This window comes from Lotus japonicus, chromosome 1 (assembly GCF_012489685.1).
Source record: "Lotus japonicus ecotype B-129 chromosome 1, LjGifu_v1.2".
NCBI lineage: Eukaryota > Viridiplantae > Streptophyta > Magnoliopsida > Fabales > Fabaceae > Lotus > Lotus japonicus.
In genome coordinates, this window is record NC_080041.1 from 85,310,016 (window position 1) to 85,337,669 (window position 27,654).

Here is a 27,654-nt window from a genome sequence, read left to right on the forward strand (position 1 = left end):
ATTGTAGCCTTTGTTCTCCTTTTACATGTAACTGATTTCGTTTCAATTTGTTCTTCTTTCAGATTTTGCCTCTATTGTTTCCATTCTTCCAATGTACTATCTTGAATATATGTAAGTTTCTTGCATTTTATGTACTTTTTTATTGTTTCATTGTCTCCTAAAAATGACTCTTTAGGTAAGCACAATTTTATTTTACTTTCTGCTGTTGATTGCGGAGAGGAAGCAGAGGTTTTGTCTCCCAACATATCCGTCTCGAGAAAACGAAGCGAAAAGGAAGAAAACGGTGAAGGGCAAGCTCGCTCTCTCCAACTATGGTAAGAACAATTCTTCTAATTTTTCTACCATTTGTTTTGTGGAAAACGAAGCGAGAGGGAAGAAATCCACAAAGAGCAAGATCGTTCTCTCCAACTGTGGTAAGAACTTTTTTTTTTCCCTTCTTTCTGCATTTTGACTTCAGAGATCAGACTTATTTTTCTACAATTTATTTTTCACATTAGGTTGTTGTCTTCTTTATTCTCATTTCTCCTCTTCCACTCCAGTAAGATACAGTCTTTATTCCTCAATTAAATTTTTTTCACATTAGGTTTCTATCTTCTTTATTTTATTCCTCATATGGGTGCAGTGGATTTCAAAAATGAAGTATCCCCGGGCTCAAGAAGTTCCTCAATATTATAATTCATTTTATTCTCTCCTCATACTTTTATCTCAATTGATTCTCTCCTAATTATTTACTAAACATCTCTTCTACTTTCTATTAAAAAGATATTCATTTTAATTTTTTATGGCCAAGAATTGCCACTCATACATTTACAAGTTTCAATGCCCTCATTTTGGAAGAGCTCTCTAATAAGGTCAAATGTGACATCTTTTTCATTTATATGTGGTTATTGAGGAATTTAGTGGTTACATATTAGTAATTAATGTCAGTTAGGAAATTCCAGAGGGCATGATTAGTTAGTTAGGATATATACAAGACATTAATCCTAAATAAGTTGACAGTTTAAACATTAAATTTGACATCAATGCCAATAAAAACTTTCCACTAACCCTTTCCACTACAACAATTACAAGTACTAACTTTCCACTAACTCTCTTATAAGTCTAACTATTTTTCTTCTCTATTTGTGGCCATTCAATACACAAGTTGATTTTATTGTTGAATGCATATATTGACAAGAGTGAGAAAGGGAAAGACCTAAGTCAGGTTGTACAACGCCTATTGAAGAGGACGAAGATGGGGGAAGAGTTTGAAGAGGAAGAAGAAGAAAAGGATGATTCTGAGCAGTAGGACAACAATAGTGTCGTAAATGACTTTTCTTTTTCCTCAACTTTCTTGATATGTTGTTTTCAAGTGTTGTTTGCTATACTTAATTTAAGGGTATGCTATGAACATCATGTTATTGCATCAGAAAGTTTAAGCTTTCTCAATTTTTGTCTAGCCAACATTACAATGTATCAATTATATTCAATATTAATTGCGTTATTCATGGTGAATAGACAAAGACACAACTTTATTATTGAAGAGAGATTTGTTTTTTTATAAATTGAAAGACAGATTTTATCATACTCTAAGAGGGTAACGGTAAATTATATCATTTTTAATAAGTGATTAATTAGTTGGTTAAATGGTATTAGTTTATGGTTAATTATAAGGATAGAGTGGTTAAATTAATTTGATGTTTGAAGATAAAAGATACTCTTTTTGCTTCATCGGAAAACAAGAATAGTACATCGTACCCTAATAAAAATTTAGTATTTTTCTATTGTAACATCTATCTATCAATAAACTATATAAAAGTGAAGTTTTTGCAACTTTGAGGGTAAGATGGGAATTTAATAAATCAATGCACATGCAACAATAAAAAATTTACTAACCCTTGCGCTTCCACTTAGTTTTTTTGTAACTGTTTAGTTAATATTATTTACACATCAGATAAAAATAAAATATTAGTTAAGAAATTCCAAAAGACATGATAAATTTTCTTGAGGATTATAATATCGGTTACAGAATTTCACAAGACGTCGAAAATTATTATCAAATTTATACAATACATAAATAAATATTAATATTATTCTTTAGCAATTAATTTTGAGATTTTAAAATTAAATTTGATATGAATTTCATAAGATATTTTATTGGTGTTTAGTTAATATTATTTACATACTAATTAAAATGTTTAATATCAGTTACGGAAATCCATAGAATATGTATTATAATTTTATTAGGATTATAGAATATAATAAATAATATTATTATTATTAATCTATAAAAAAATTGTTACAACAAAAAGAGTTGTAACCTTCCTAATCCATGTAGTTAATGAATGAGAAAATTAAATTAATAAATACAAAACAAATCCAAATATATTTATCCCATTATACTAATTATTGTCTTATTCTATTTTTTTCTTATATTTCGGGAAAGCCAGAGGGTCAATCAAAATGTCAAGTTACATTCTCAATGTTGTAATCATTTTATTTGCAAAAAAAATATTAGTATAATCATTACTTATTCAATTTCTTTTATCAGCTCATATATAATATGAGAAAATGGAAGATACACCGTTGGTGTAAACATTTTTTTACACAAACATTCAATTGTTTTCTGTCACATCAGAAACTATAATTGTAATTTAATTAAAATAAATGAAAAATATAATCATTTATCCCACGTGGCATACAATAATTGGGTAACATTGAAAATGCACATCCATTAAACTCATATAACATTTCATCTCACTAAAATAAAAAATTAAATTGTTATATAAAAGACCAAATTAAATAGTTCAACATTGGGGTGGGATGGGTAGCTCACTTGATGAGCTAAGGAAAATGATGGGTATTGAAGGGTGAAGGGCTAGAGGCGAACCCTGATGAAAGAACTAATTTACTAACAATTAACAACTAACATTTTCCTATCAAAAAAAAAGTTCAACATTAAAATAAACGCAAAAAACATAAATTAGTATAATTATTACATTACTACAAAACAAATACAAACACATGTGACACACAAAAAAACACTACAACATTTAAGTTAACTTACATCTAAAATTAATTTTAATTTTTTAATTCATAACTTTGTTTTTATAAACCTAATAAAGATAACATTACTTTATTAAATTTTAACTCAATAAACATAAAGAATACCCCGTGCAACGCAGGGAAACAAAAGAAATTTTTTCCTCTAAGAAACTAAATTAGATAGTGCAACATTAAACACAAAGGCCAAGAATAAATAAAATAGTTGTTCTTCTATAAAATAAAAGCAAACACATTCTTCATTGAAAACAATTAAAAATTCGTGTTTTTATATAATCAAAATTATTTTTGTCTTTTTAATTCATAAATTATTTTTAAATAAACATAACACAAATTTAAAATTTTCGTACAATAAATAAGAATTAAAATCTCCCGTGCATCGCACGGGTAAAAGGACTAGTATATAAGTAAAGCACACTTGAACCATTACATTAAATACATTAGTAAAGATTACATGTATTATAATGCATTAAGTAATAAAAAATTATCTTTGTAATAAATATATTAAATAATAAGATTAAAAACTGAAAAAAAATTTATATTGTCAAAAGCTATTCAACTACCTACATTAAATATTCACAAAAATAAAAATATTAAATAATAATAGTTATAATTTTAAAAATAACTTGAATTGACAAATATTAAGAATTAAAATTAATTGATTATAAATAATATTTATAATTAATTAATTTAGATAAAATATATTTAAAATTAATAAATATTTTTATTAAATAATTATTGGTAGTTAAAATTATCATAGAGTAATTTTTGTATTTAACTACATATATGATGATAAATAAATTAAATATGTTAAAAACTAAGTTAATTAAATTAGGAGATATATATTAAATATGTTATGCATGACATGTTAGTTATCAAAGATAATAGAATAGCTTAGTTAAATTTATTTGTCAAAATAGTTTAATTTAAAATTTTTGGTCGATTATAGTTATAATTTTGATTTAAAATATGTTTTCTACTAATATTTAATATGAGTTTATAACCTCCTATGAGGTTTATCATTGTTATACAATAGACTAAAAATGTAGTATACAATGAAGTATTTAATAAACTTCCTAAATAAAATTATATTTGATATAGCTACAATATTTCTTCTCAAGTGTTAACTAAGTCCTTATAATAAGTAGTATGCAATGTAATATGCAATATTTGATGTAGTATGCAATGTAGTATATTTCATGTAGTATGCAATATTTCTTCTTAAGAATCTTTTTAACTAAGTCCTTATAATTTATTTGTGTTAACCATATGTATCCTCTACTATGGGAATCATGTACTACTCAAGTGTAGTGAAAGTTAAAGGTCTATTATAAAGTTCATTCCTTAAGAACGGAATCTCAGGTTGAACGATTTGTGTTTTCAAATTGTCTTATGAGGTTTTATAATTTTTTACTTTCTATAAAACTATAAAAATTTATGGAATAAGATAAATTATTATCTTAATTCATAATTAAGTTAAAAAATATATGCTCTTACAAACTACATATTAACTAATTAAATACTCATTATGCAATAAATAGTATAATTTTTATATGTGTCACTAAGAATATGTTCGACATTAAACTTTCATTAGCACACTTCTCATAAAATTTCAACTGAAAACACTACTTTCATGGCTAAAACATGAAAGCAAGAGATAAATACCACTTTATAAAAGTCTTTTTACCTTTATAGATGATTTTACACAAACACAGACTAAATTATTAAGCTCTAATTATATATTTTCATCATTTTAATTACTTAATATTGACAGTGCATCATCACTATTTAAACATATAATCACCAAATAAATTGAAAATAATTTTTATTAAACAAACATAAAATATAAAACATGTGCGTGAGGAGCTTAGTTGACAACGCAGGCTGAGTGTGCGTGAAGAGCTCTCGCGTTCGATCCCTACACAATACACTTTGGGGAGGGATGAGAATCCTTAATTGTGACTAAATCTCGAATCTGTCGGTATATCCAAAGAGTGACCGGTACCAAATGTTTATACAAAAAAAATACTAAAAAATTAGTGTACAATAAATTCTTTATTGAGCTTCATTAATGTAAGTACATTACATATGTTTATCATATTCTTAATTATCTACTATTCTATAATTTTTCATATTATCTAAATTATTTTTACAAATATTAGACACATAACTTAAAAATAAACTCGTGCAACGCACGGGCTTAATTTCTAGTATATATAGTAGGACAGTTCTATTGTGGATCTATGTTAAAAACTGATTTACTAATGGACCATGTCTTACAACAACATTTATTATATATCTTATTTGTAATTCTTATATGCTAAAACCAATTAACAAATGGGTCATGAGTACTATTGAGTCATATTCTTTTTGATAATACAAAATCAATCATATATACTATGAGATTGTTCTTTTACCAACAAGGCTTGGCAAATAATTAAGGTTTAATTGCACTTTTGGTCTCCCAACTTTGGTCTTCCTGCGAAAATCGTCTCCAAATTTTAAAATTAGCAAAAAACGTCCCTAACGTTTACACCCGGTTGCAAAATTGGTTTTCCGTCCAATTCCATCCAAAAACTAACGGAATATTCCTCAAAAATTTAATCTATGAAACATTCATCATCTTCATATTTAAAACCCAAAAATTCATAATCTTCATCTCATTTTTCCTTCATCTTCATATAAATGAGTAAATCAAAATTAAGTTTTCTCATCTAAAAATATTATCCAAAAAAACAAAAATCTTCTCTCTCATGTAGTCACGCTCTCTCCCTCTTGCACAAAACTGAAACAAATTTCTCCACAAATATCATTATTCTCCAAAACTTGCAAATTGACAAACCAGATCTTGAAAAATACCCACTTCTCCATTAAAATTCTCTCACTTCTCTATGCATCTAGGTCTGGAAAAACTTCAGAGGCATCACAGACCCAACAGATCTGGAAAAATACCCACTTCTCCAAGTTTTCGTATGCATCACAAGTGAGGACTGAGGAGGAATTTCGTGAATTGATGATTTTACTCAACTCTGAGTCTCTGATTAGGTGAAGGTGAGGGACGAATCTTCATCAATTCCAATTCCAGATCTAGGGCCCAAATTGAAAAACCACCATTGAAAGAGAGAGAAGGTTGAATATGAAAACTGTCGATTTCATCAAATCCCAGGAACAAAACTCAATCTTGTGGAATCTGGAAAGGTGAAGGCCGAGTATTGGGTTTGCTGTGTTAAAAAGCTTCAAGTTTTAATATTTCTTATTTGATTTGGGTTGAAAAGCTTGAAGCTTTTGTTTCTGTGTTTGAAGGAAAAGAGAAGTGAGAAGGTAGAAGGAATGAAGACCGGATCTGCTTTGGGGTTTTGGGGTTCTATGGGTTTTGTTGGTGGTTGGGGTACGGTGGTGGCTCGGTGTGGGTGAGGTTGGGGGTGGTGGCTCTGTTGTTGCTTCTTCATTATTTATGGGTTGCTTGGTTCTTTGAAGAAGATGAACATTCATCAATTTCTAGGTTTTTGTTTTATTTTCTTATTTTTTTTAAATTTTTATCCCAGAATTCGTTAAATATTTGATGGAATTGGACGGAAAACAATTTTGTAACCGAGTGTAAACATTAGGAACGTTTTTGCTACTTTTAAAGTTTGGGGACAATTTTCACATGAAGGCCAAAGTTGGGGATTAAAAGTGCAATTAAGCCAATAATTAACCACATAATTATGTGCATCAAGTTTGTTGATTCCGTGGGCTAGCTCAAGACATGTGTAGGAGCTAGCAATGGTGATTAATTGAGGACGAAGTCTTCCGTGTAGCAATGGGTAAAGTGACACACCGTATGTCACTGAAAAACTATAAAAATTAACCTATGACAACAGGTCAATTACCGGGTATGTATAAACTGATAATTGCTATTAAATCCATAGTATAATTTTTTGATATTTACACATTAGTTCAATTAACAATGTTACTGTGCACTTGTATCTCTCTCCATTTCATTTCGACATTTCCCCTCTTTCGATCCTTTCTTCTTCTCGATCGAAATTAGGGTTTACGCACCACCACCACCTCCATCTCCATCACCTTCTTCATCCAGATTCGCTCGATTTCCAGATCCACGAAGCTTCTGCTACTGCTGCTTCTGCTTCTTCCACCTTCCCCTTTCTTTGGTTTAAAAGGGGAACAATGAAGGGTGTGGCCCGTCTCTTACAAGACTGTGCAGTGCATTCAATTATTTACATTGCTTCCTGAAGCTTAGCTTATTGGAGCTTAGAATCATACCTCTGTTGTCTGGTGATGAATTCTTTGATGACGTAGTGGACTTAATCGGAATAGCTGGGCAATTGTTTGAGGTACGAATTGTGAGAAATTTATTTTGAACTCGGTAACGTTAATTCCAAAAACAGAATTTATGCGGTGTGTGTGGGAAGTAGTAGTTCAGCGGGTATTGGTTAAGGGCATTCTTGAGGGGGGAAAATGATTTGCAAGAATATTTCGTTTCTACAGCTGAGTTATAGGGTTTTGATTTAGGGGTTCAGTAGGTGGGTGTTCATTTAGGGTTTTCGAAAGGTGATTATCTCTGTTTTCTTAGCTGGCTGTCTCTCCCCTTGTTGCTGTTGACTTGTGGCTCTTAATCTGCAGCTTTTCAAGAATGAAAGTGCTTCGTGGGGTTCTGTCTTATTTTAGTGGAGTAGGATTGTTTTAAGAGGTGGAGGTTTTGGGATGTATATGTGAATCTGCCATTTTGATAGCAGGTGGAGCAGCTAGCTCTTTGGCATGTGAAGTTTTTTGAAGTTTTTTGCTCCCCTGGATTTTGTTTTACTGATTCAATTCTTTGTTGCTGCAATTTCTTTTTTTTTTCTTCTCTTTTTTAATGGGTTGGGACATCTATTATGCTCTCGGTTATTTCATTTGCTTATAGAAAAAAGATTGTTGTTTGAGCAGAACAACCAGAACATTTGAGCTATTTGAGCAGCTTTCCTAGCAAATGGAGGGCAGCCACTGCCCACCAGGATGCAGTGAATACTGTCAAAATTGTTGATCATTTTGTTATTGAACGAACTGAAAAGAATGACAGTGTTACTGCTACAGCAGCTAACGGGCCAGTTCAATGATTTGTTGATTTGGTTATTCTAGTTGTAACATAATTTAGAACCCATAATTTAGGTAGCTATTCAAAGAAATGAAAAGGAAAAAAAAAGCAGTTTCCTCTAGTTATTACAATCTATGTCCTACAGCTTCACCACTTGTGTAGTTTACTATGCATATATGCTATTTTTTACTTTCTCCTAAGATAGACCGAAGCTGGGGAGTGCAAAGTTTATAGTTTAATTGTGATGGTATAATATGCATCTGGCCCTGATGGAGGTGCTGGTGAGAGTGACTCTAGAAAACCAAATGTAGGATAACTCTTGAATAGAGTGTAGGTTAACTCATGAGTAGGTGAGCAATTAACAGAAGCACTGTTGAATTGGAAGTTTATAGACCCAAGCTTAAACCCCCAAGCTTCCTCAACGATGGACTTGAGAGTAGCCTTGACACTCGATGTGCCAGGGTATCACATTCTTGCCGTCCCTGTTACTATTGCTTTGGTGAACTTGTGAACTTTATTTTTCAATTAGATTATTTTAATTTTAGCTAGCTCTTATCAAATTGTGACTGAGCTTTGAGATAAGTGCCTAGTGATGGGAGGGTCATTTTTTATACCTAAAAAAAAACATTGTTCTTTTATAAGCATACCACTTGACCAGAAGCAAAATTTATGATACACGTTTCGAGTATATCTGGCATCATATTTAAAGCGTCTGTGAGTGGGAATTGTGCTCAATTGGAATCCTATTTTGCAGATTTAGTACAAGAATTTGGGAATTGTGATTAATTGGGTCGTGTAAGCTGGCTAGCTTTTGGCTGTATGAAATCTGGTCTCAAATTAGGTGGCTTTGCTTGGTTTAAGTTATTGGTTGATAGAAGAAATTTGGAAGTAAGAGGCACAATTAGTTAGCATGTGTTGGCTATGTCTGCTACACTGTATTGTTGGGTTTTAGTCCAAGAGTGCTAACTGCTATTTGTTTTTGTTTATTCTCGTTTCTTTGCCAATGTCTGCTTTCTTCCCTTTGATTTTGTGTAAAATGGCAGAGGCTAAATAAAGGGACGATAGTATGTTTTTTGTGAATTTTTTTGTTGACAATTTATTGCTGATCTAGTTATAATCCATTGATCTTCTTCTCTTTTTGTCATGCAGTCAATGATAACTAAACGGAGAATGTCTCTAAAGATTTAATGTCTTCTAATACTGAAGTGATGTTGGAGGTAAGTTATATACAATATTCACTATAATATTGTTAGATTTGTGTTTTTTTTATCATTCTTTAGATAAATTGTGCTAATTAGAATAATAAATCCACAGGGTTCTATTAATGAAGATGGAAGGGATTTGTATGACGGTGCAACAGAAGATATGGAATATTCATGTGATGATAACAATGTAGAGCAATCTGAAAGTGAATCTTATGATGAGGAGGGAGATGATGAAGATCCAGGGACTGATGATGCATCGGTTTCAGATGAGTCCATTCGTGATATGGATTATGAACAAAATGATACTGATTGTTACGATGATTTGGAGGAACCATATGGGGATTACCAAGATGAAGATATGTCCAACAATGTTGAAGATCGTGTTGCGATTAATTCACTGAATGACATACTTGCTATGGACCTGAAGAATTTAGTACCCGTTGATATGATTAACTATGATTTTCTTGATAGTGATGTTGCATATCTATTCTACCACTGGTACGGGAGAGCAAATGGCTTTGCTGTCAGAAAAAGTAGAAAGGTACACAGTAGTATAGATGGCATTCTTTTGCAACAGAATTATGTGTGTCACAGGGAAGGAAAGCGTGAGGACAGGGGTGTTACAATGGAAAACCGTAAGCAGAAACAAAGAGTGGATTTTAGGTGCGGGTGCAATGCTAAATTTAGAGTCCATATTGATGCTGAGACGCAACGCTGGTATGTGAAGCTGTTTAACGATGAACACACTCATGAACTTGTTGAAGATGAAACATGTGGGATGATTGCGGCTTATAGGAAAATGACTGATACTGATATATTGCACATGAACAACATGTTAAAAGTTGGTATAAGGACCCCCCAAATCCATAGCTCACTCGCTAGTCAGACGGGTGGCTACATGAAGGTCAGCTGTTCCAAGAAAGGAATGTATAATGTACAAGCACGCGAAAGACGGGTGCATGCTACTGATGCTGGAGGTGCATGCAAGAGGACATCGTGGTTAGCAAGCAAGATTTATTGCGTCACGTATGTCAGAATCTAGGATTGCAAGCACCATCGTGGTCGCGGTATGACTCGAAAGAAAGAAATGGGGTTTCGTTTTACAAGTACACCGTATCTGTGGCATGTGGTTATCCCGGGAAACCAATAGTCATGTTCAGCAAGTATTGCGCCTCACATGAGGATGCTTGTGAGTCTGTTTCATTTAAGATGTTGCAGTTCGTGCTTCGTATGCATGGAAAGAAGGTGAAAGACTACAATTACCATTTCTTGAAGGACATGGATGCATTGTTGAAACATAAGGATGACCAAATCGCATGCATGCTTAATGAGATTGAAGTTCTGGCTGAAGAGAATAAAACTCTCAAAACATGTCTTGGATTAGGGAGATAGTGTGGTATGTTGTGTAGCCATGTTTGTGCTTTGGATGATCTAAATATTTTGTTTTATCCTGCCGGTCTTACTTTAGTTGTGATGTTGTTTTACCATCCCATACGTGTATGGCTTCATGCATGCAGTTATGTTGCATCATTTTGGCTTTTGTTATGATCTATGAATGATATGCAAATTGGATCTAACTTCTTATTCTTTATTTGGATCTGCAACTTATTATTATAGTACTTGGAAAATTTTGTCACCCAAAGCACAAACAAAAAAAGTGATTGATTTTATACTATATTACTGCATTTGAACTTCATAATGACCCTCAATATATGAACCCATTTTTGATCATGAGGGAATTTTTTTTTGCAGTAAAGATGTACTTTATAAGTTTTTGATGGTTTAAATTAATTGATCTCAACCATAATGATGAACGTGTGATATTTCTGCCAAATTGAAACTGCAGAAAGTGTGATTTAGGATCCCCCGGCAACACAGTAGAAAATCCAAGCCATTTGACACACGCACACCAAACGTCATGGACTACAAGTGCAAATTACGTCCACAAGCAATGAGGAGGATACAAATAAAACAGATAAAATCCAACCAAATCCTTCGTGGCACGGTTCCATACTTTCTGAGCCCATTAATTAGGTTCCCTCCAAGCATGCAATTGGATTTCATACCCATTCATAGAAATTGAAGGGCCAAAATTCTGCAATTTGGTAACTCATCATCTAAGACAATGAAGAAAGCTACCGAACCAAATGGAGAAAAGCAATTCTAAAACATGTAGCAACTCATCATCTTCCATCATTAATCATTTCTGCACATAACATGCCAAGAATACCACCCACAACACAGAGAAACCAATCACGATGATATAGCTGTTCCCCACCATGTTCCAGTCAATATATTGCAGAAGGAGCAAAGTATTTCTTGAGCAAAATCCCAAACCATGTCCCATACCAAAAGAAAAATAGAACCCACCCACTTGAATTCATTGCAGAAAATTGCCTAGCAATTTTAAATCAAATTATTTGGTCCTGCTTAATCACAATCTATACATAAGACAACAACACTGCAAACACTAGCCAACATCTTTATCAAACATCAGCATTGTACGCAATCACGGATGCACAAACGCACAACAGTTTAAACAAAACGAAGGCACAACTGTTACAAATGCCCAACAAACGCACATCAAATTTCGATAGCCTAAGGGGAAAACATTACAACGTTCAGATCTCGCCAAACGTTAAAACACAAAGCTCCTTCAAACACAATTCATCAACATAAACATAAAAAGCTCCTTACAAAGTTCTGCTGCAATGCAAATCTACTACATATCCTAAACATAAAAAATACAAGAAATCCTAAACACAGTCTGCAACAAAGCCTACCATCTTCTGGATTATCTAGTGCCGTTGTTGCGCTCGAAACTATAACGCCGCTACGACAAACAATTCAAGTAACGTAACCATGCAGAATTTGCGTCCTGTCTGGAAACAAAAGCACAATATGCAGCTCCAGTATAACCATGGATTTGTGCATGACACTCAACCCAGGTCGAATACAGGCCCGGCTGTCGGCCTTTAAAGACCACATATGTCTTGCTTGGCCTTGGTGTTCGAATTGCTACAAAGTTGGACGAGTCAGACATGATAGTGTTAATTTTAAGTTCTTCTAAATCAATGTGATGGTGCACTAGATGTGAGTGCACTTCATGACCTACTTATAGTGGACAATCCTGTAAAGAGCTATACAAGCAAGTTTATTGTTGGTAGGTGTGAACATATACACAAACATTTACACTCTCAACCACCAAACTCAACTAACATCTTAAGAATTCACATCACAGCAAATGTGAGCCACATGTAGCTCCTGACAAAAATTGAAGCCACTTATTCTCCCAACCCAAATCCGTGGCCTAATTCCCTCTTTCCCCAGTTCTGGTAATGAATTATATTTCTTAATTAAGTAATATTTAAACAATTTTTTTTTACATAAACCCAAAATGTGGCTCCTGACAAAAAAGAATAACAAAAAACCAATGCTGCAAGACCAACCTTTTTCTTTTATTTCCTCCCCTCTACCCTCCCCTGGGTCTTATATAATGGTAACCCTCTATCCTAATCAAATGAACTCAGATAATTAAGGCATTCACTAGTAAGTACAACTGTTGCACTATTAATTCAGCCACATGGCTTCCTTCAAACTAGGTCTCTACCTTCTTGTGTCTGTCTTTGCCCTCCACCTGCTTCCAAGTCCAGTCATGTGTGGAGGTAATACAAAAACCGGTCCCTGTTTATTTAATATTTGTCATATTACTTTGTCTCTAGCTAGATTTATATTTTTGCTATGTTAATTTGAGACCACTTGATACAAAATATTACCTGATCTGCGCCTTACAAAGGCATTGGTCCTTCAATTTTGATGCTTGGAAGCAAAGAGAATGGACACCATTACAAAGCTGATCTGAAAAAGCAACATGTTAGATAAGTAAGAGTGTGTTTGGATGAACGAACTTTCATCTTAGCTTACGAGAAAAATACTTTTACTTTTTATTTAGAAGTATCTGTTAATATCTGTTGGTGAAGCTCTCTTTGCCTGTTAGTCCACAGATTGCTTCAGCTGGATCGTGTTGTCTTCTCGTTGCCATTTCGAATAATCTGTTGTATATTGCGAACCTTGGAGACTCTATTTCCACCATTTCCTTCATTCTCTTTCTCATCATCTTATTCAAGTTACTTAAAAGATCAACTTCTAGCAACTTTACAAATTAAAGAATCTGGTTTAACAGAAGTTCCTACTGTTATAAAAAATGCTCCTGTCATATAACCTCCACTAACACCCATACACAAACTAACAAGGAAATGGAGAAAGCTCTTGTTCATGTTTTACTCAATTTTGTTTTTGAGTATATATAACTTTCAGCAGCAACACTAGAATCCGGTTCTAGAATCCCCTTACTATATCCCCCTGATCAATTAATTTATTAATTATCAGATTGAATTCACATATTTCACTTTGATAGATGGTTATAATTAATGAAAAAACTCCAAGCTATCAAATCTTTTATTTTGTGTAAAATAATCAAATATACCACACAAAAGATTCAAAAAAAATTGCTTCATCATGATTTATACAAATTAACGAAATCATAGATCTAAAATTAAATATCTGAAAGCAAATATTACCCAAACCAAAGAGACGAACCAAAGATCAATGAATCTGGTATAGCTTGGTGAAGATCTTCCCAGGGCGCTTGTTCCCATCAACAAAGGAACAATCTTCACCTCTTCCATGCTTCATCAAACCCCTCGTATAGCTCATATCCAAGCTCACATACTTCACCAACCCCAATTTCTGAATCTCCTCAACCACCCCCAATTCCCCGATCGAAACCACACTGAAGTCAGTCGGATACTTCGCCGCCGGGTTCCGCCGCTCGATCCACAGCCACCCTTTGGAGCATAGACGAGATTCCAAATAGGCGCGGTTGTGGCGAGGGATTTGGGGTTAGGGTTCGGAAGAGGGTGATGAAGAGAATGAGGAGGGAGAAGAGGGAGCTCCGGTGGTCGACGACAGCTTCACCTTATGCTTCCCCCACCGTGGTTCAATCCTCAGGTTACAATTTCAAAACCATTTTACAAAATGGTTCTTTCCAGTTTCTGGTTTGATGAGTTCCAAAAAAAAAGAGTTTCTGATTTGATAAGTTTGATAAATAATAGACCCAAATAATACACCTTACTTAGATTGAAGCTAGGGGTTAATTTGCAATATTATACATTCTGTTGAAACCTGAAGTACAATTCTGAAGCCTTTACCCGGTAACAGATCTACACCATCCATTTTTATATTTATTTATCCAAGGGCTACTATTCAACTGTACCATGGTGGTGCACCACCGAAGCCAAAACCTTAATTGAGAGTGTTTTTTTGGTACAGATTAATTGAGAGTGTGATATGAAATGAGAATCGAAATGATGAAAGAAAAGGAAAATAGGAGCAGCTTTGTTTCCACTTTGCCCACATTTCTTATTCTTCTTTATCCCTGATTGATAACTGTTGCTGGCAACTTTCATTATCGAACAACACAGTATATAGTGCGCTTTCACTGTGTCCTTAGATGGACAGGAAGGGACCCAATATCCCACATTCCAAGGTGCCTCTTCTCAATTTTTAGATAATTCATTTGTTGTTTTTTTCTTCAGATATATAGAAATATGTGAAAATATTACATCAGCCAGTCAGAGACATGCTTTTCTAGGTGTACTATTATTTTAAATATTGAAAACAGAATCGATATTAAAATTATATTTTAATTTTGGAATATGCATGATTTTACATTTTATTTAAATATTTTTTTATAGAGTTTTTTTATTGGTTTTATAGATAAATGTTAGTAATTAGAAATGTTAGTAAATTAATTTTCATCCTGAAAATCAAGATATAACTAAAATATAATATTTAATAAATGATTTTCATTATGGTCTTCATTATTTTGATTCGCCGTTTGGTGAATGTCACTCCATTTTTAGGAAGGATAGTTGTCTCGCTTTTGATCGGCCTATGAATCCTTCGTAGTTTTGTCCGGGTCTTTTTTTCCCTCATTCTAACCAAAAAAATAAAAATAAAATAAATGAAAGTTAAAAACGAAAGTTCCTTATTTATTATTTTTTAAACAAAAACAGAACTTTCCTCTTACGTTTAAAACGAAATAGAGAAAATGCTGGGAATTATATCTAAATAGGCAACTGATGTCAACAAAAAAATATCTACATAATTATTATCTTAAGCCCCACATTGTTCAAAAGTGCAAATTGTCCCCAAATGGCACCATTATTTATAGAACGAGTAACGAGTAACAAGCACAAACATAAGCTCTAATGGATGCTCATCCTCCCCCACGAAAAAATGCCCCCTCTATCCTTGTAGATAACTCAAGATTAAAGATAGGATATTTTTTCATAATCAAATTTATATTTGATATAATTTTATGACATAATATTATAGTATATTCCTTTCTTGTAAACTTTAAACAGTATTTCAAAAGTTTAACATAATTTTATTTACTTTTTTTAATCTATTTAAGCAACATACATAATTTTTCTCTTTATCTTCACTTCTCTATTTGGTTGCATTTTTCCTTACTTATTTTAGAGAAAAAAGATGACACACCGACGGTGTAAAATTTTTTTACATCGTCAACCAATCAAATTTTAAGGATTTGTCACGTCAATTAATGAAATTAAATAAAAAGAGATATTTTCTCACATCCTTAAAATCTGATTGGTGATGGTGTAAAAAAACTTTACACCGTCAGGGCATAGAAATTAAACTCCTTCTTTTATCATTATGAAAATTTAAATTTTTTTTAATGAAAATGGCCATTGTATTCTCTTATTTTCTTTTTTTTTTTTGGTGAAAACCATTGTATTCTCTTTCAATTTTCATTATCATTAACTTTTGTGGTCTTTATTATTGTATTGCGCACGGATAACTGATTCAAGGGTCAAGGTACCCTACCGTACTGCCCTTGCCCTGCAAACTCATAACTTACAACAACAAAACGGTGCCAAGTCCGTGACTCAATTCAGTAGGCCAACAATAAAAAGAACCCACTTTACGGTCTTTACCCCCTCTTTTCTCCCCATTTTTCGCTGTTATAAATCAACATTGATAAGTACATACATTTCATTTCCACCCATTTTTATTTCTATCTCTCTTCTTTTATCATGTATCAACTCTTATAATTTCTCTTTCTTACTTTTTCTTTTGTTCTTATTTCTCATCCTCCACCTCTTTCCACCTCAAAGATGAGGTGTGAAGGAATAATTATTCGTTATCAATTTAGGTCTGCAAAAACAATTTGAATTTCTACCGTTCACAAATTAAGTGGTTCGGGATTTGATTTGATTACTAATTCTTATGAATGAAAAAAAATATTAAACAATTTTTTACCACTTTGTGCATTGACAACGAAACAAGTGATTAGTCAAACAATTAAGGGTTGTGACCCTTAGTTGTTCGACTAATTACACAACATTTTATTTATACGATAAAAACATAAATAAAAACTTGAAATGATTATGTATTTTTTGTTTATCAAGGTATATACATAACTGATAGTCATGAGATTAATATTTTTAAGAGTCAAAAATTTCATTAATTGTGTAAATTTCTTTCAATAAATCCTTATATTACGCACAACATGGATCAAACTCTGAATTATGTGCTTAAAAGAGTTTAGTTATCTACCCACTCTGCTTAGACTTTGTTGGTGAATGATATTTTGTTATTGCTAGTTTTTTTTTCCACTTTACTTTTTGGATCATATTATTTAATCTTGAATAAAAATGATGTTGTACTATATGCCCAAAACAGTAAATAATTGTATCAAAATTATTTTAACAACCTTCATTAAACTTGCTCTAATTTCTCCTATAAATACCCAGCCACACCTCTCATCTCATCCATACCCACCAAACTCACATTGTTCACTTTCTTTCTCTCTACCCCAAGTCCCCAACAAACAAAACAACACCTTCTTCTCCCACCAATTCAGTGTTAAAGCAAGCAACCATGAGAACCATCTCCACCACAACCACTACTACACTAGCACCCGAAGCCACCGCATCATTGATGCGCTCATCATGGCACTCTCCGATTCCGTACCTGTTCGGTGGCCTCGCTGCTATGCTTGGTCTCATAGCTTTTGCTCTGTTGATATTGGCTTGCTCTTATTGGAAACTCTCAAGTCATTTACAGAGTGAAGAAAATGAAAACAGAGACTTGGAAAACGGTGAGAAAGAGTGTGATTCTGCTGGTGAAAAGAAGGTCTATGAGGAGAAGATTCTGGTAATCATGGCCGGAGATCAGAACCCGACATTCCTGGCCACCCCTGTTTACCCCAAGTCGTTATCTTTCTCTGATGGGGTGAAGACCCATCTTGAGGAAACCCCCCAAAATCATGAAGCTTCTGAGAAAACGCAGAAAGAAATGGAAAACCATCTTCAACCTGCAACACAACAACCACAAGAACAAGAAACCCAACAACAAAGCTAGCTAGCTAGTTGATATATTTATCAATTGGCTTGCAAATTTAACATAGGCTAGATTTGAGTAACAGAGTGTCTTTTGCTCTGTTTCTCACTGATTATTCCCTCTTGTTCTTTTTGCTTTGCTTTTTTGTCTTGGTTTTTGAGCTTGTTGGATGGTTTGTCTTCCACTTTGAATCGGGAAGTGTAAATTGAAGCTGAGATGAATTGGAATTGAGGGAATTTTGTTTCTATCTAAATCTAAGGGTAAAGCCAAGTTTGGCGTAATCTTCAGTGTTACTGAAAGTACTTTTTTCGATTAATGGTTACTCCATTATGATGCTTAGTTGCTTACAGCTTGAGAGGCAAGCAACAACTTCTGAGTGTGTCTTTTCATTTAATATTTTTTAAATAAAAAATGGTAAAATTAGTGAAATTTGATTCTCAAACTCTAAAAGAAAAAAAATTTGATTAGCTATATACTGCTTAGCGCGCTAACTGTGGGATGATGATTAATCTCAATGCTATTAACTCTATGATACCATGATTGAGATTATTATTTTTTAATCAAAGTTAGTTGAAAAAATGAATTATTTTTCTTTATACATCGGAAAATTGACAAAAACAAGAACAAACTACCCAACCCAGAGGGAAAACCTCAAGAGAAGGACTTCCAGCTCTGGAGGCGGAAACTCGACTATCTGGAAATCTAGAACTGGAAGCGTGGAGCCATTCCTAGCTAACCAATCTGTTGTTGTATTCCCCTCTCGCCTGCACCAAGAGAGATCCACCTGCCAACCACCATTGAGCACCTCGCGAATCTCCATCACAACACCATCATGGACTTGGTCTTGGATGCTCATAGGGTCAGACAAGATACGAACCATATCTTGATTATCAGATGTACTAATTAACCTTCTAAACCCATGATCCCAAGCCAACCTAGGGCTATCGAGAAGAGCCTTTGCTTCAGCACAAAACAAGCTACCACCCTTCTCTTGGAACATGAAGCCAGTAACCCATTTACCTGTATGATCTCGTAGCAAACCTCCACCCCCCATAAATCCTTCCTCCTGACGGTAGCTGCCATCCACTTCAAGCTTCATGAACCCTTTCGGTGGAGCCTTCCATCCCACATTCAAAAGACCAGTGTTTTCATGCAGCAAATCTGGTTGCAGAAAACGAATAAAGTCATCGTGTTCATATTGCAACTTTCGCCAAGCACTCTCCAACGTCCAAGGTTGAGGATCAAGAGCCATGTTGCACCTCCATTTCCAAACCCCCCAAAGTCCAGCAAGGAATCGAGTAGCATGGTTGCTAGTAGCATGCTCCTTTATCCAAGCTCGAAATTCCAAAGTCCATAAATTCTGCTAGCTCCAAGCTCCCAGTTTAGCCCACAACTGGCGGGAATGAGGGCAATCTCTTAGCCCATGCATGCAATCTTCCCTTGGTGAAAAGCACCGCGCACATCCCTCCGACACAACCAACCTACACTTGAAGCTATTCGAATTAACCGGGATCGCTTCATGAAGACACAACCAAACAGACATACGAACCTTCTCCGAAATTTTTAACTTCCAAACCCAAGCCCAACTTTGCTCTTCCTCCTGCACTATCATTTTCCCACAGAGCCAACTATACCCTTCACTAACGGTGTACAGACCAGTGTTAGAATTCTCCCAAGTCCAAGCATCCCTGCTCGCTGGGTCTAGGCGCGGTTCCACATTGGAGAACATGCCTTCCACCTCCTCCAGAACCATAGTTGCCAACCGATCCAACCTCTAGTTCTCGTGGTCAATTAAATCCCGAAGATAAAGCCTTGTGTCGGATATATTCACGAATGGAATTTTTCTCTCCTATTTTTCCAACTCCAGACCAATTGAAATACCACACAGATGAATCACTCGGTCCCATCCTAAATTTAAAACCATTTGGGAGTTGATCCCTCGCCTCCAGGATGCCCTTCCAAACAGGGGAGGCATTATTCTGATGCGTTACACTCAAGATTGACGGCCCCCTAAGGTACTTGTACTGGAAAACCTGCACCTACAGCTTATCAGAATTAGAGAGGAGATTCCAAACCGCTTTCGCTAGCAATATCGTATTGTGGTCCGTCGTATCCCTCATCCCAAGTCCACCAAGCTCCTTATCTCGAGTAATTTTTCTCCAATTAACTAAGTGCCAGCCTCTTTGACCATTGGCCTTCACCCAATTGAAGCTTCTCATGCATTGGTTCATGCTATTGTTGATACTTCTAGGCAACCAAAAAAACCTGCATGGTGTATGTTGGAATTGCTGCTATTGCAGATTTTGCAAGACACACCCTCCGAGCAAGGTTGAGGAGATTAGTCTTCCAAAAAAGGAATTGTTCTTATTGGTAATGGGTCTTATAGTGTTACCAGTGAGGTAGATATTCTCCAAATGGAGCTTTCTGCAATTTTTCATAAGTTGTTGGTGGCTTGGAGCCATTGGTACCGGAGTGTGAGTTGCTACTTTCATTCTCTTCATGCAACGACGTACGATGTTGGTCCTTAACCCTTGTCTAGGTTCCATACTTGTTGATTGAAAACATTAGGGATTTGCTTCATAGGTAATCCAATGCTCATTTACCCCATACTTTTCGTGTGGGTTATGCGTGTGCAGAACATCATAGGGTGTAATATGGTAACTTCTCATCTCGTTTTGAAATCATGAAGTTAGGTTTGACTCTCACTCATTGAATAAAACACATGTTGCGATCAATTGCTTATTGCTTAATGGAGTACCGACAATGATGATATTTGCAATTATATCGGATGTTACCTGATCTAAAAAAATTAATCCTTGCGGGCTCTAGCATAAATTGTCTTTCTAATATACTTTTTTTTAGTGCGTCGGAAAGATAACAACACAAAACAAAAAACTAAAGCAAACCTAGGGAGTATTTCTTATAAATTAGTAGTAAAATAAAATCATTGGTCAACATTTTACTGCTTATTACATTAAGAGCGAGACGAGTGATTGTCGAACAACTAACAATTGTTGGGATACCTCATTTAATAATAATAATAATAATAATAATTTTATACAACATTTCATCAATGGATTTTACAATTTAATTTCACAATATTATCCTACAAAATTATTTTTTATTGCTCATTTTATCTTAGTCAATTGTGACAACGCTAGTCCAAACAAACACTAAATACTTTGAATTAATATGTATTTTTTTGTTTTTGAGAGTATTCACATAAGTGACACTCATGAGATTAATTTTCTTGAAATTTGAAGATCACATTTTGTGTATAAGTGTCTTCCAACTAGAGCTGTCAATATGGGCTGGCCCGACCCATACGGGCCAGCCCGTCACGGGTTGGGTTGGAAACGGGTTGGGTCAGGCCAACCCATATTTTGACGAGCTAGAGAAATATGAACCCAACCCGACTCACGAGTTGGCTCGTTTGTTATGTTTCATAAATAAATAAAATCTAAAAAATTGGATAAAAATATTTCAAAAAAGAAAATGTTATAAAAAATAGTTATTAAAATACTGTATTAACACATAAACAAGTAAATGAAGTAATACTAGTGGTAGTGGATTTGAATTAACAATACTAGTTTAACACATTATAGGTCAAGTTCAAACTAGCTATAAATTGAAAACTAGCTACAGGCACCAAAAACACGCATGGGAAAAGGAAAATACAAATCTCATTCCTAATAATCCAAGAAACCATCACCCCCTCTAATTGCTACATGTAGCAAAAGATAAACTCAAAATAATCATTCCTTGTGCTCCACCTCCTCTCTTTGGAAAGCCTTATCACAACAAATACCAACAGTACAGTAGGAGACGAAGAATTCCTCTAGCCAAAAGAAATAGCAACATAATAGGTAGTGATAGAGAGTAGAGACCACTCATACCGTTGATCAGAAACAAGGAAGCAAGGAGAAACGGGTTTGAGCCGCCGGTGAAGGAGAACAAGCCACCGCAGAAGGAGGATGAGCCGTCGGTGATGGACGAGCGAGACAAGGGGAAAAAGAACTTGACCTGTGGAGTGAAATGTGAGGCCAGGAGATTTTTGTGATTTGGATAAGGTTTCTTTAATTTAAATTTAAAAAAGATTTATCTCCTTTTCTCTTAAAAAAACTAATTGGGATTTGGGCTTATCCAAACAAAACATTTAAAAAAAAAGTTAAAAAGCACTTGACTCGCGGGCTGACCCGTTCAACCCACGGGCTGACCAGTTTAACCCGCGGGTTAAACGAGCCGGGTTGTGCTGGCCCAGGTTCCATATGGGTTGATATTTGCCCAACCCAACCCTGTCACGAGCCGGGTTGGGTTGGGCTAGCTCGCGGGTTCCAACCCATATTGACAACTCTACTTCCAACAAATCCTTATATATACACACTACTTAGAGATCAGACTCTAGATTAAATGCTCAAGAAGTTCTCAGCTATCTACCCGCTATGCTTACACAAAAAAGCATAATGAAAAGAAATTTGTGATATAATAAAGTAGTGTGGTTGAATAGAAAAGAGAGATAAGCGAAGAATATATGAAAATGACAAATAAGAAAAAGAAAAGTGTGAACATATCAAAATTAATCAACGAATTCTGTTTCAAAAAAAAGTTCACCAATGAATGGTTTTATGTTGCTGGTTTTCATTTAGTGTTCCACTTTACTTTTTAATCATATAAGATATTTAAACTTACATAAAAAAAATGTTGTACTATACACCCTCCGATCACTATTATAAGGAAAAAAATAAATTTTTAAATTCATTCTGTAAATGATGTATCTCGTCTATAATAATGACTAGATACATCATTTATTCAATGAATCCAAAATGTTGTTTTTTCCTTATAATAGTAACTGGAGGGTGTAGACACAAAACAATACAGAATTGTGTCAAAAATAATTTAACATCCTGCATTAAGCTTGCTTTAATTTCTCTTATAAATACCCTTCCACCCCGAGAGCTAGATTTGCCACCCCAACCATTAGATTTCACACCCCCAATTTTCGGATTTTCAAGTTCCGAATTATTTCGGAATCTTAGATTCCGAAATTAATTCGTGATTTTTAGTTCAAAATACATCTAACACCACACTTTTGAGTAAAAAACCACACTTTTGAGTAAAAAACTGCTTCGGAAACCTTATTTCCGAAATATTTCGGAAACTGAGTTTCCGTAAGTGGGGTGACATTTCTAATGATTGGGTGCCAAATCTAATGATCTTCCACCCCTCTCATCCATTCACCAAACTCACATGGTTCACTTTCTTTCTCTCTACCCCAACAACAACGACACCTTCTTACCCCTCCAATTTCAGTATTAATTGAAAGCAACCATGAGAACCCTCCCCACCACTACCACAACTTCACTAGCACCCACAGCCACCGCATCATTGATGCGCTCGTCGTGGCACTCTCCGATACCGTACCTCTTCGGCGGGCTTGCTGCTATGTTAGGTCTCATAGTTTTTGCTCTGTTGATCTTGGCTTGCTCTTTTTGGAAACTCTCTGGTCATTTACGGAGCGAAGAAAATGAAAACAGGGACATGGAAAACGGTGAGAAAGAGTGTGATTCTGCAACTGAAAACAAGGTCTACGAGGAGAAGATTCTGGTAATCATGGCCGGAGATCAAAACCCAACATTCTTGGCCACCCCTGTTTTCCCCAAGTTGTTATCTCTCTCTGATGGGGTGAAGACCCAGCTTGAGGAAAACACCGAAAATCACGAAGCTTCTGAGAAATCGCAGAAAGAAATGGAAAACCATCTTCAACCTGCAACACAACAACCACAAGAACAAGAAACCCAACAACAAAGCTAGCTAGCTAGTTGATATATTTATCAATTGGCTTGCAAATTTAACATAGGCTAGATTTGAGGAACAGAGTGTCTTTTGCTCTGTTTCTCACTGATTATTCCCTCTTGTTCTTTTTGCTTTGCTTTTTTGTCTTGGTTTTTGAGCTTGTTGGATGGTTTGTCTTCCACTTTGAATCGGGAAGTGTAAATGGAAGCTGAGATGAATTGGAATTGAGGGAATTTTGATTTGTTTCTAAGTACAGCTAAGTTTGGCGTAGTCTTCAGTGTTACTGTAACACCTTTTTTTTCGGTTAATGTTTGCTCCATTATGACATGGTTAATGCTTAGTTCTTTACAGCTTGAGAGGCAAGCAACAATTTCTGAGCGTGTCTTTCATTTAAAATTAAAAATGGTTAAATTAAAGTTTAGTGAAATTAGTTTGTTAAACTTTTATGAACGAACTAAAAAAAATCATCCGTCAACTAATTCATCCTCCCTCCGTTCTTGACATTTTGTTGTTTAAGGTTATGCACATTGTTTAAGAGTGCAATCATTGATAATTTTGTTGATATAAACACCCTTATTTAATGTTGAGATAAAGTGAAGAGAGAGAGTGATAGTTATTGGTTAAGAAACTTATTATGATTTTGATTGGTAAAAATAAGAGGTGGTTGGTGAGAGATATAGTAATAAATGAGGGTATACATGAAAAAAATTGAGAAAAAATGCATTGGGTTTGTAAAACAACAAAAGTTTTAGAAATTAAGTTAAAAGTTAAAACAACAAAAGATCTGGAACAGAGGGAGTACTATTTAGTAGGCTAACCATGAGTGATGATAATTAGTCTCATAATTATCAACTCTGTGATACCATGGTTGAATTTTTTTTCTTCATGAAAGTCAGATAAAAAAAAGAATTATTTTTAATGGTAATGGGTTTTATCTAGTGATGCAGATATTCTTCAAGTGAAGCTCGTTGCAGTGTGAGTTGTTATTATGATTGACATTGCTTCTCGATCCCTTTTGGGTTCCATGCTTATGGTGTCTTGATTGAAAACATTATGAATTTGTTTCACAAACAGTGAGATGTTAATTTACTCCACACATTTTTTCTCTTTTGTTAATCTCTTGTATGTAAAAAAAGTAAGGAATAAAAATGTATTTTTCAAGATAAAGTTATTAAAATAGATATAAGATTATGGATATATCTTCAATGTAATTTTTTTTTTGGTTACAATTGGAATGAAAAACAACTTAAAGCTAAATAACTATATCATTGCACAAGAGGGGCACCACCGTTGAAGGCGGGAGCTTCCAAACCTTCCAATCCCATCCTTCACGAACCGCTAACTTCGCCAAAGCATCCGTAACCGAATTCATTTCCTTGGGGATGAGGGCAACTGTGACATTTTATTTCTGAAAATTTTAAATAACATAACTTAAGTATAATGAGGTGTAATAATAATTTTCCTTGGGAATTTAAATAATTTTATAATCAAATTGAATAGTGTCAAACTGTCAATAATTTTATTTTAAAGGGATAATTAAGCTCTTCATTAAGCTCATATAAGACTCGTATTGGAGAATAGGTTATCCCTTGTGTTGTTGTATTAAAAATAGCTAGTATTGTGTTTTATTGTCATTTTTTAAGGAGAGAATGTTATACTTATAAACTTCCCAAGGCTAGTGCCACATCGTTATTTTAAGGGTTTTAGTCTATAAGGTGAGTCCCCAGGTCCTCATGAAGGACTGGGGATGATACGCTATGGTATAGGCTAGACTTGAAGCCCATTGAGCAAGTATAAGGCTGATGACGGGGCATATCCAGGATTTTTTTATTGGGGGTGAAATATAAGACTAAAAAAAGCTTCATTAAATATTATATAAATTTTAAATAATAAAAAATTATTTGAATATAACTCTTCGTTCTTTCATAATACTAAATTTATCTATTATTGTATCAATAGAGATTTTTTCAGCAATTTCTCTCTCGATATACACAACTAATAAATTTTTGAGAAGATCATCTTCAATTTTGTTGCGAAACCGAGTCTTAACAACTTTCATTGCAGAAAAGATTGCTCTATAGATACTGTTGAAACATGGAGTATCAAAATAAGACATACCAATCTAGTAACAAGTGGAAATATTGTTGATTTTCCAGTTTCAACTAACTTCTGGTAAAACTCAGATAAACTGGAAATTTTTCCTAAATTAGGATCTCGGGAAACATCTGAACGATAATGTCTTAGTTGGAACGACAAATTCCTTCTTTCTAGATCGAAAAAATACCTACAGTCGGTGAACATTTCAAAATTCTTGGGGGGGGGGGCGATGACCCCTGTCAGCCCTCCCTAAATACGCCCTTGTCTGATGATGTAATAAGACAAATTTTCTTTTTTGCTCATAAACGACAACACAAACCTTAGATCTGTAATCCCTAGGTCATTCCAAGAACATTTTGGCGCCCACTATGGGATCCAATAATCCAATCCCTCTGCCTTGAGTGTTGAGAGCCCTGGCTGGTTTTACTAGGTCAACTAGGGCAATGAGAACGTCAAATCAAGCAGAGCGATTTCCAATGGCGACGAGCAACATGCAAAACCTGTTGATGCAAACCATACTCAGATTTGATGGGATGTAGCGAGTAAATGAAACCTTGCAAGCATAAGGTGTGATATGGTAATTGCTCATCTCGTTCTTTAATTATGATATCAAAGTATGATTCCTACTCATTAACTGAAGCACATTTATTGATCAACCATTTATTACTTGATGCAAACACCAACACCGATGAGATTGGTCAATTCTATCAATGGTGAATACATGATCTAACAGAAACAATCATGTGCAATTCTTGCGAGCTCTAGAATAAACTGTCTTTCTAGTATACTTTTTGTTGTTACGTACTTTAAAATGATAACAAACACAATTAAAAAGAATAAGACACACCTAGGAAGTCTTTCTTTTTTTTTGGTCAAATATTCATAGTTCATTGATAACCCAAGGGTTGTCTAACGACACTTACAACATGCGAGAATAAATCTCAACGAGCGATATCGCAATGGAAAACATGAGCAATTTAAGTACAAGAAGCATGCACACTCAAACATAAAGCTGAAACATCCAACATAAAACATGATGTAAAAACCCTAAGGGCCATTCAAAAGCCCCTAAACCCCAAAATACCAAAGAGCCTGATTGACTTCTGAGCGGAGAAGTTTCAATCTTCAGTTTTAACCCGGCGCTCCCCAAACACAACTCACTTGGCTCTGTCGTAGTTGCAAACAGTCCGCTATCAGGAAAGTCCAAGAACGGCTTCAGCGGCACCAACACGGGGACAATCCAGCATCTCTGAGAAGTGAGGGGATAAAAGGGAATGAAACAAAATAGACTTTTTTTGGTTTATTATTTTTGGTTAAATTTGGGTCGAGTAGATCCAATTGGGTTTAGTACGGTTTGCAATGCGTGACCTTTCTTCTTTTTATGCTTCGGAAAATATTGCGTGGCCTTTCTTTTCCAATGTAATCTTTATAAAACGTGGAAGAAACAAAAACTCGGCCTCCACAACACAATGGAGGCCCAATTAAATGGAATATTATTCCAAGCCTTGTAGTTTTGGCACTATTTATGGGCATGACATTGTGCCACCAGCTTAGTCCATAGCATAGTCCAATTAACTCTGCTCATTGTTCAAATCCAATTTGTGTAACTCTTAGTTAACAATCCGAGGTATATTCATAAAAGTGTTTAAGCTATAACCTGTATTGGTTTAGTAAAACTTACCTTCAGATACGTGTATTACTGAACACATACATTTGGGGCATCATTTGTTTTTTCTTTATCATCTCATTATTTCGATCACATCACATATTTATATTTATAGTGAAATATTGTATAATAAGTTGTGGAATAATACCATGAAGATGGAAAAAAGATTACATGTGGCACTGCACTGGTCAGCAAGTCAGCCCTAGGGAAAAGAAACAAGATGTAATTAAGTGGGGTCCATTTAGAAAAGCACAAGACACGCAAGGCGTTGGAATATGGCATGGCACCGCACCGCACCGCCCCGCCCCAACCATACCCTCCTTTCCCCTTTCGGCCTTTTCCAC

At 34.7% G+C, this 27,654-nt stretch overlaps 3 protein-coding genes and 1 long non-coding RNA gene across 5 annotated transcripts; 3 read left to right on the forward strand and 1 right to left on the reverse strand.

Annotated features, from left to right (window-relative positions):
* The first annotated feature begins 6,987 nt into the window (after nt 1-6,987).
* On the forward strand, nt 6,988-10,915 carry LOC130725686 (putative protein FAR1-RELATED SEQUENCE 10). The gene is made up of 3 exons (XM_057576895.1): nt 6,988-7,379; nt 9,269-9,336; nt 9,434-10,915. The coding sequence occupies exons 2-3, from the start codon at nt 9,307-9,309 to the stop codon at nt 10,364-10,366; spliced, it is 963 nt and encodes a 320-aa protein (XP_057432878.1). The 5' UTR covers nt 6,988-7,379; nt 9,269-9,306; the 3' UTR covers nt 10,367-10,915.
* Nucleotides 10,916-11,976: 1,061 nt separating this feature from the next.
* Nucleotides 11,977-14,945, reverse strand: LOC130725693 (uncharacterized). Of its 2 annotated transcripts, XR_009014624.1 has the most exons (4): nt 13,905-14,945; nt 13,266-13,686; nt 13,101-13,182; nt 11,977-13,008 (listed from the first exon to the last, which is right to left on the reverse strand). It is a non-coding gene; the product is annotated as an uncharacterized LOC130725693 (long non-coding RNA). The 2 variants fall into 2 exon arrangements; XR_009014623.1 differs by having other exon boundaries at nt 13,266-14,903.
* Nucleotides 14,946-17,171: 2,226 nt separating this feature from the next.
* On the forward strand, nt 17,172-17,999 carry LOC130725712 (protein GLUTAMINE DUMPER 5-like). The gene has a single exon (XM_057576919.1). The coding sequence runs from the start codon at nt 17,293-17,295 to the stop codon at nt 17,773-17,775; it is 483 nt and encodes a 160-aa protein (XP_057432902.1). The 5' UTR covers nt 17,172-17,292; the 3' UTR covers nt 17,776-17,999.
* Nucleotides 18,000-22,556: 4,557 nt separating this feature from the next.
* LOC130725723 (protein GLUTAMINE DUMPER 5-like) lies at nt 22,557-23,788 on the forward strand. The gene has a single exon (XM_057576930.1). It carries the CDS (start codon nt 23,083-23,085, stop codon nt 23,563-23,565), a length of 483 nt encoding a protein of 160 aa, XP_057432913.1. The 5' UTR covers nt 22,557-23,082; the 3' UTR covers nt 23,566-23,788.
* The last annotated feature ends 3,866 nt before the right edge of the window (nt 23,789-27,654 follow it).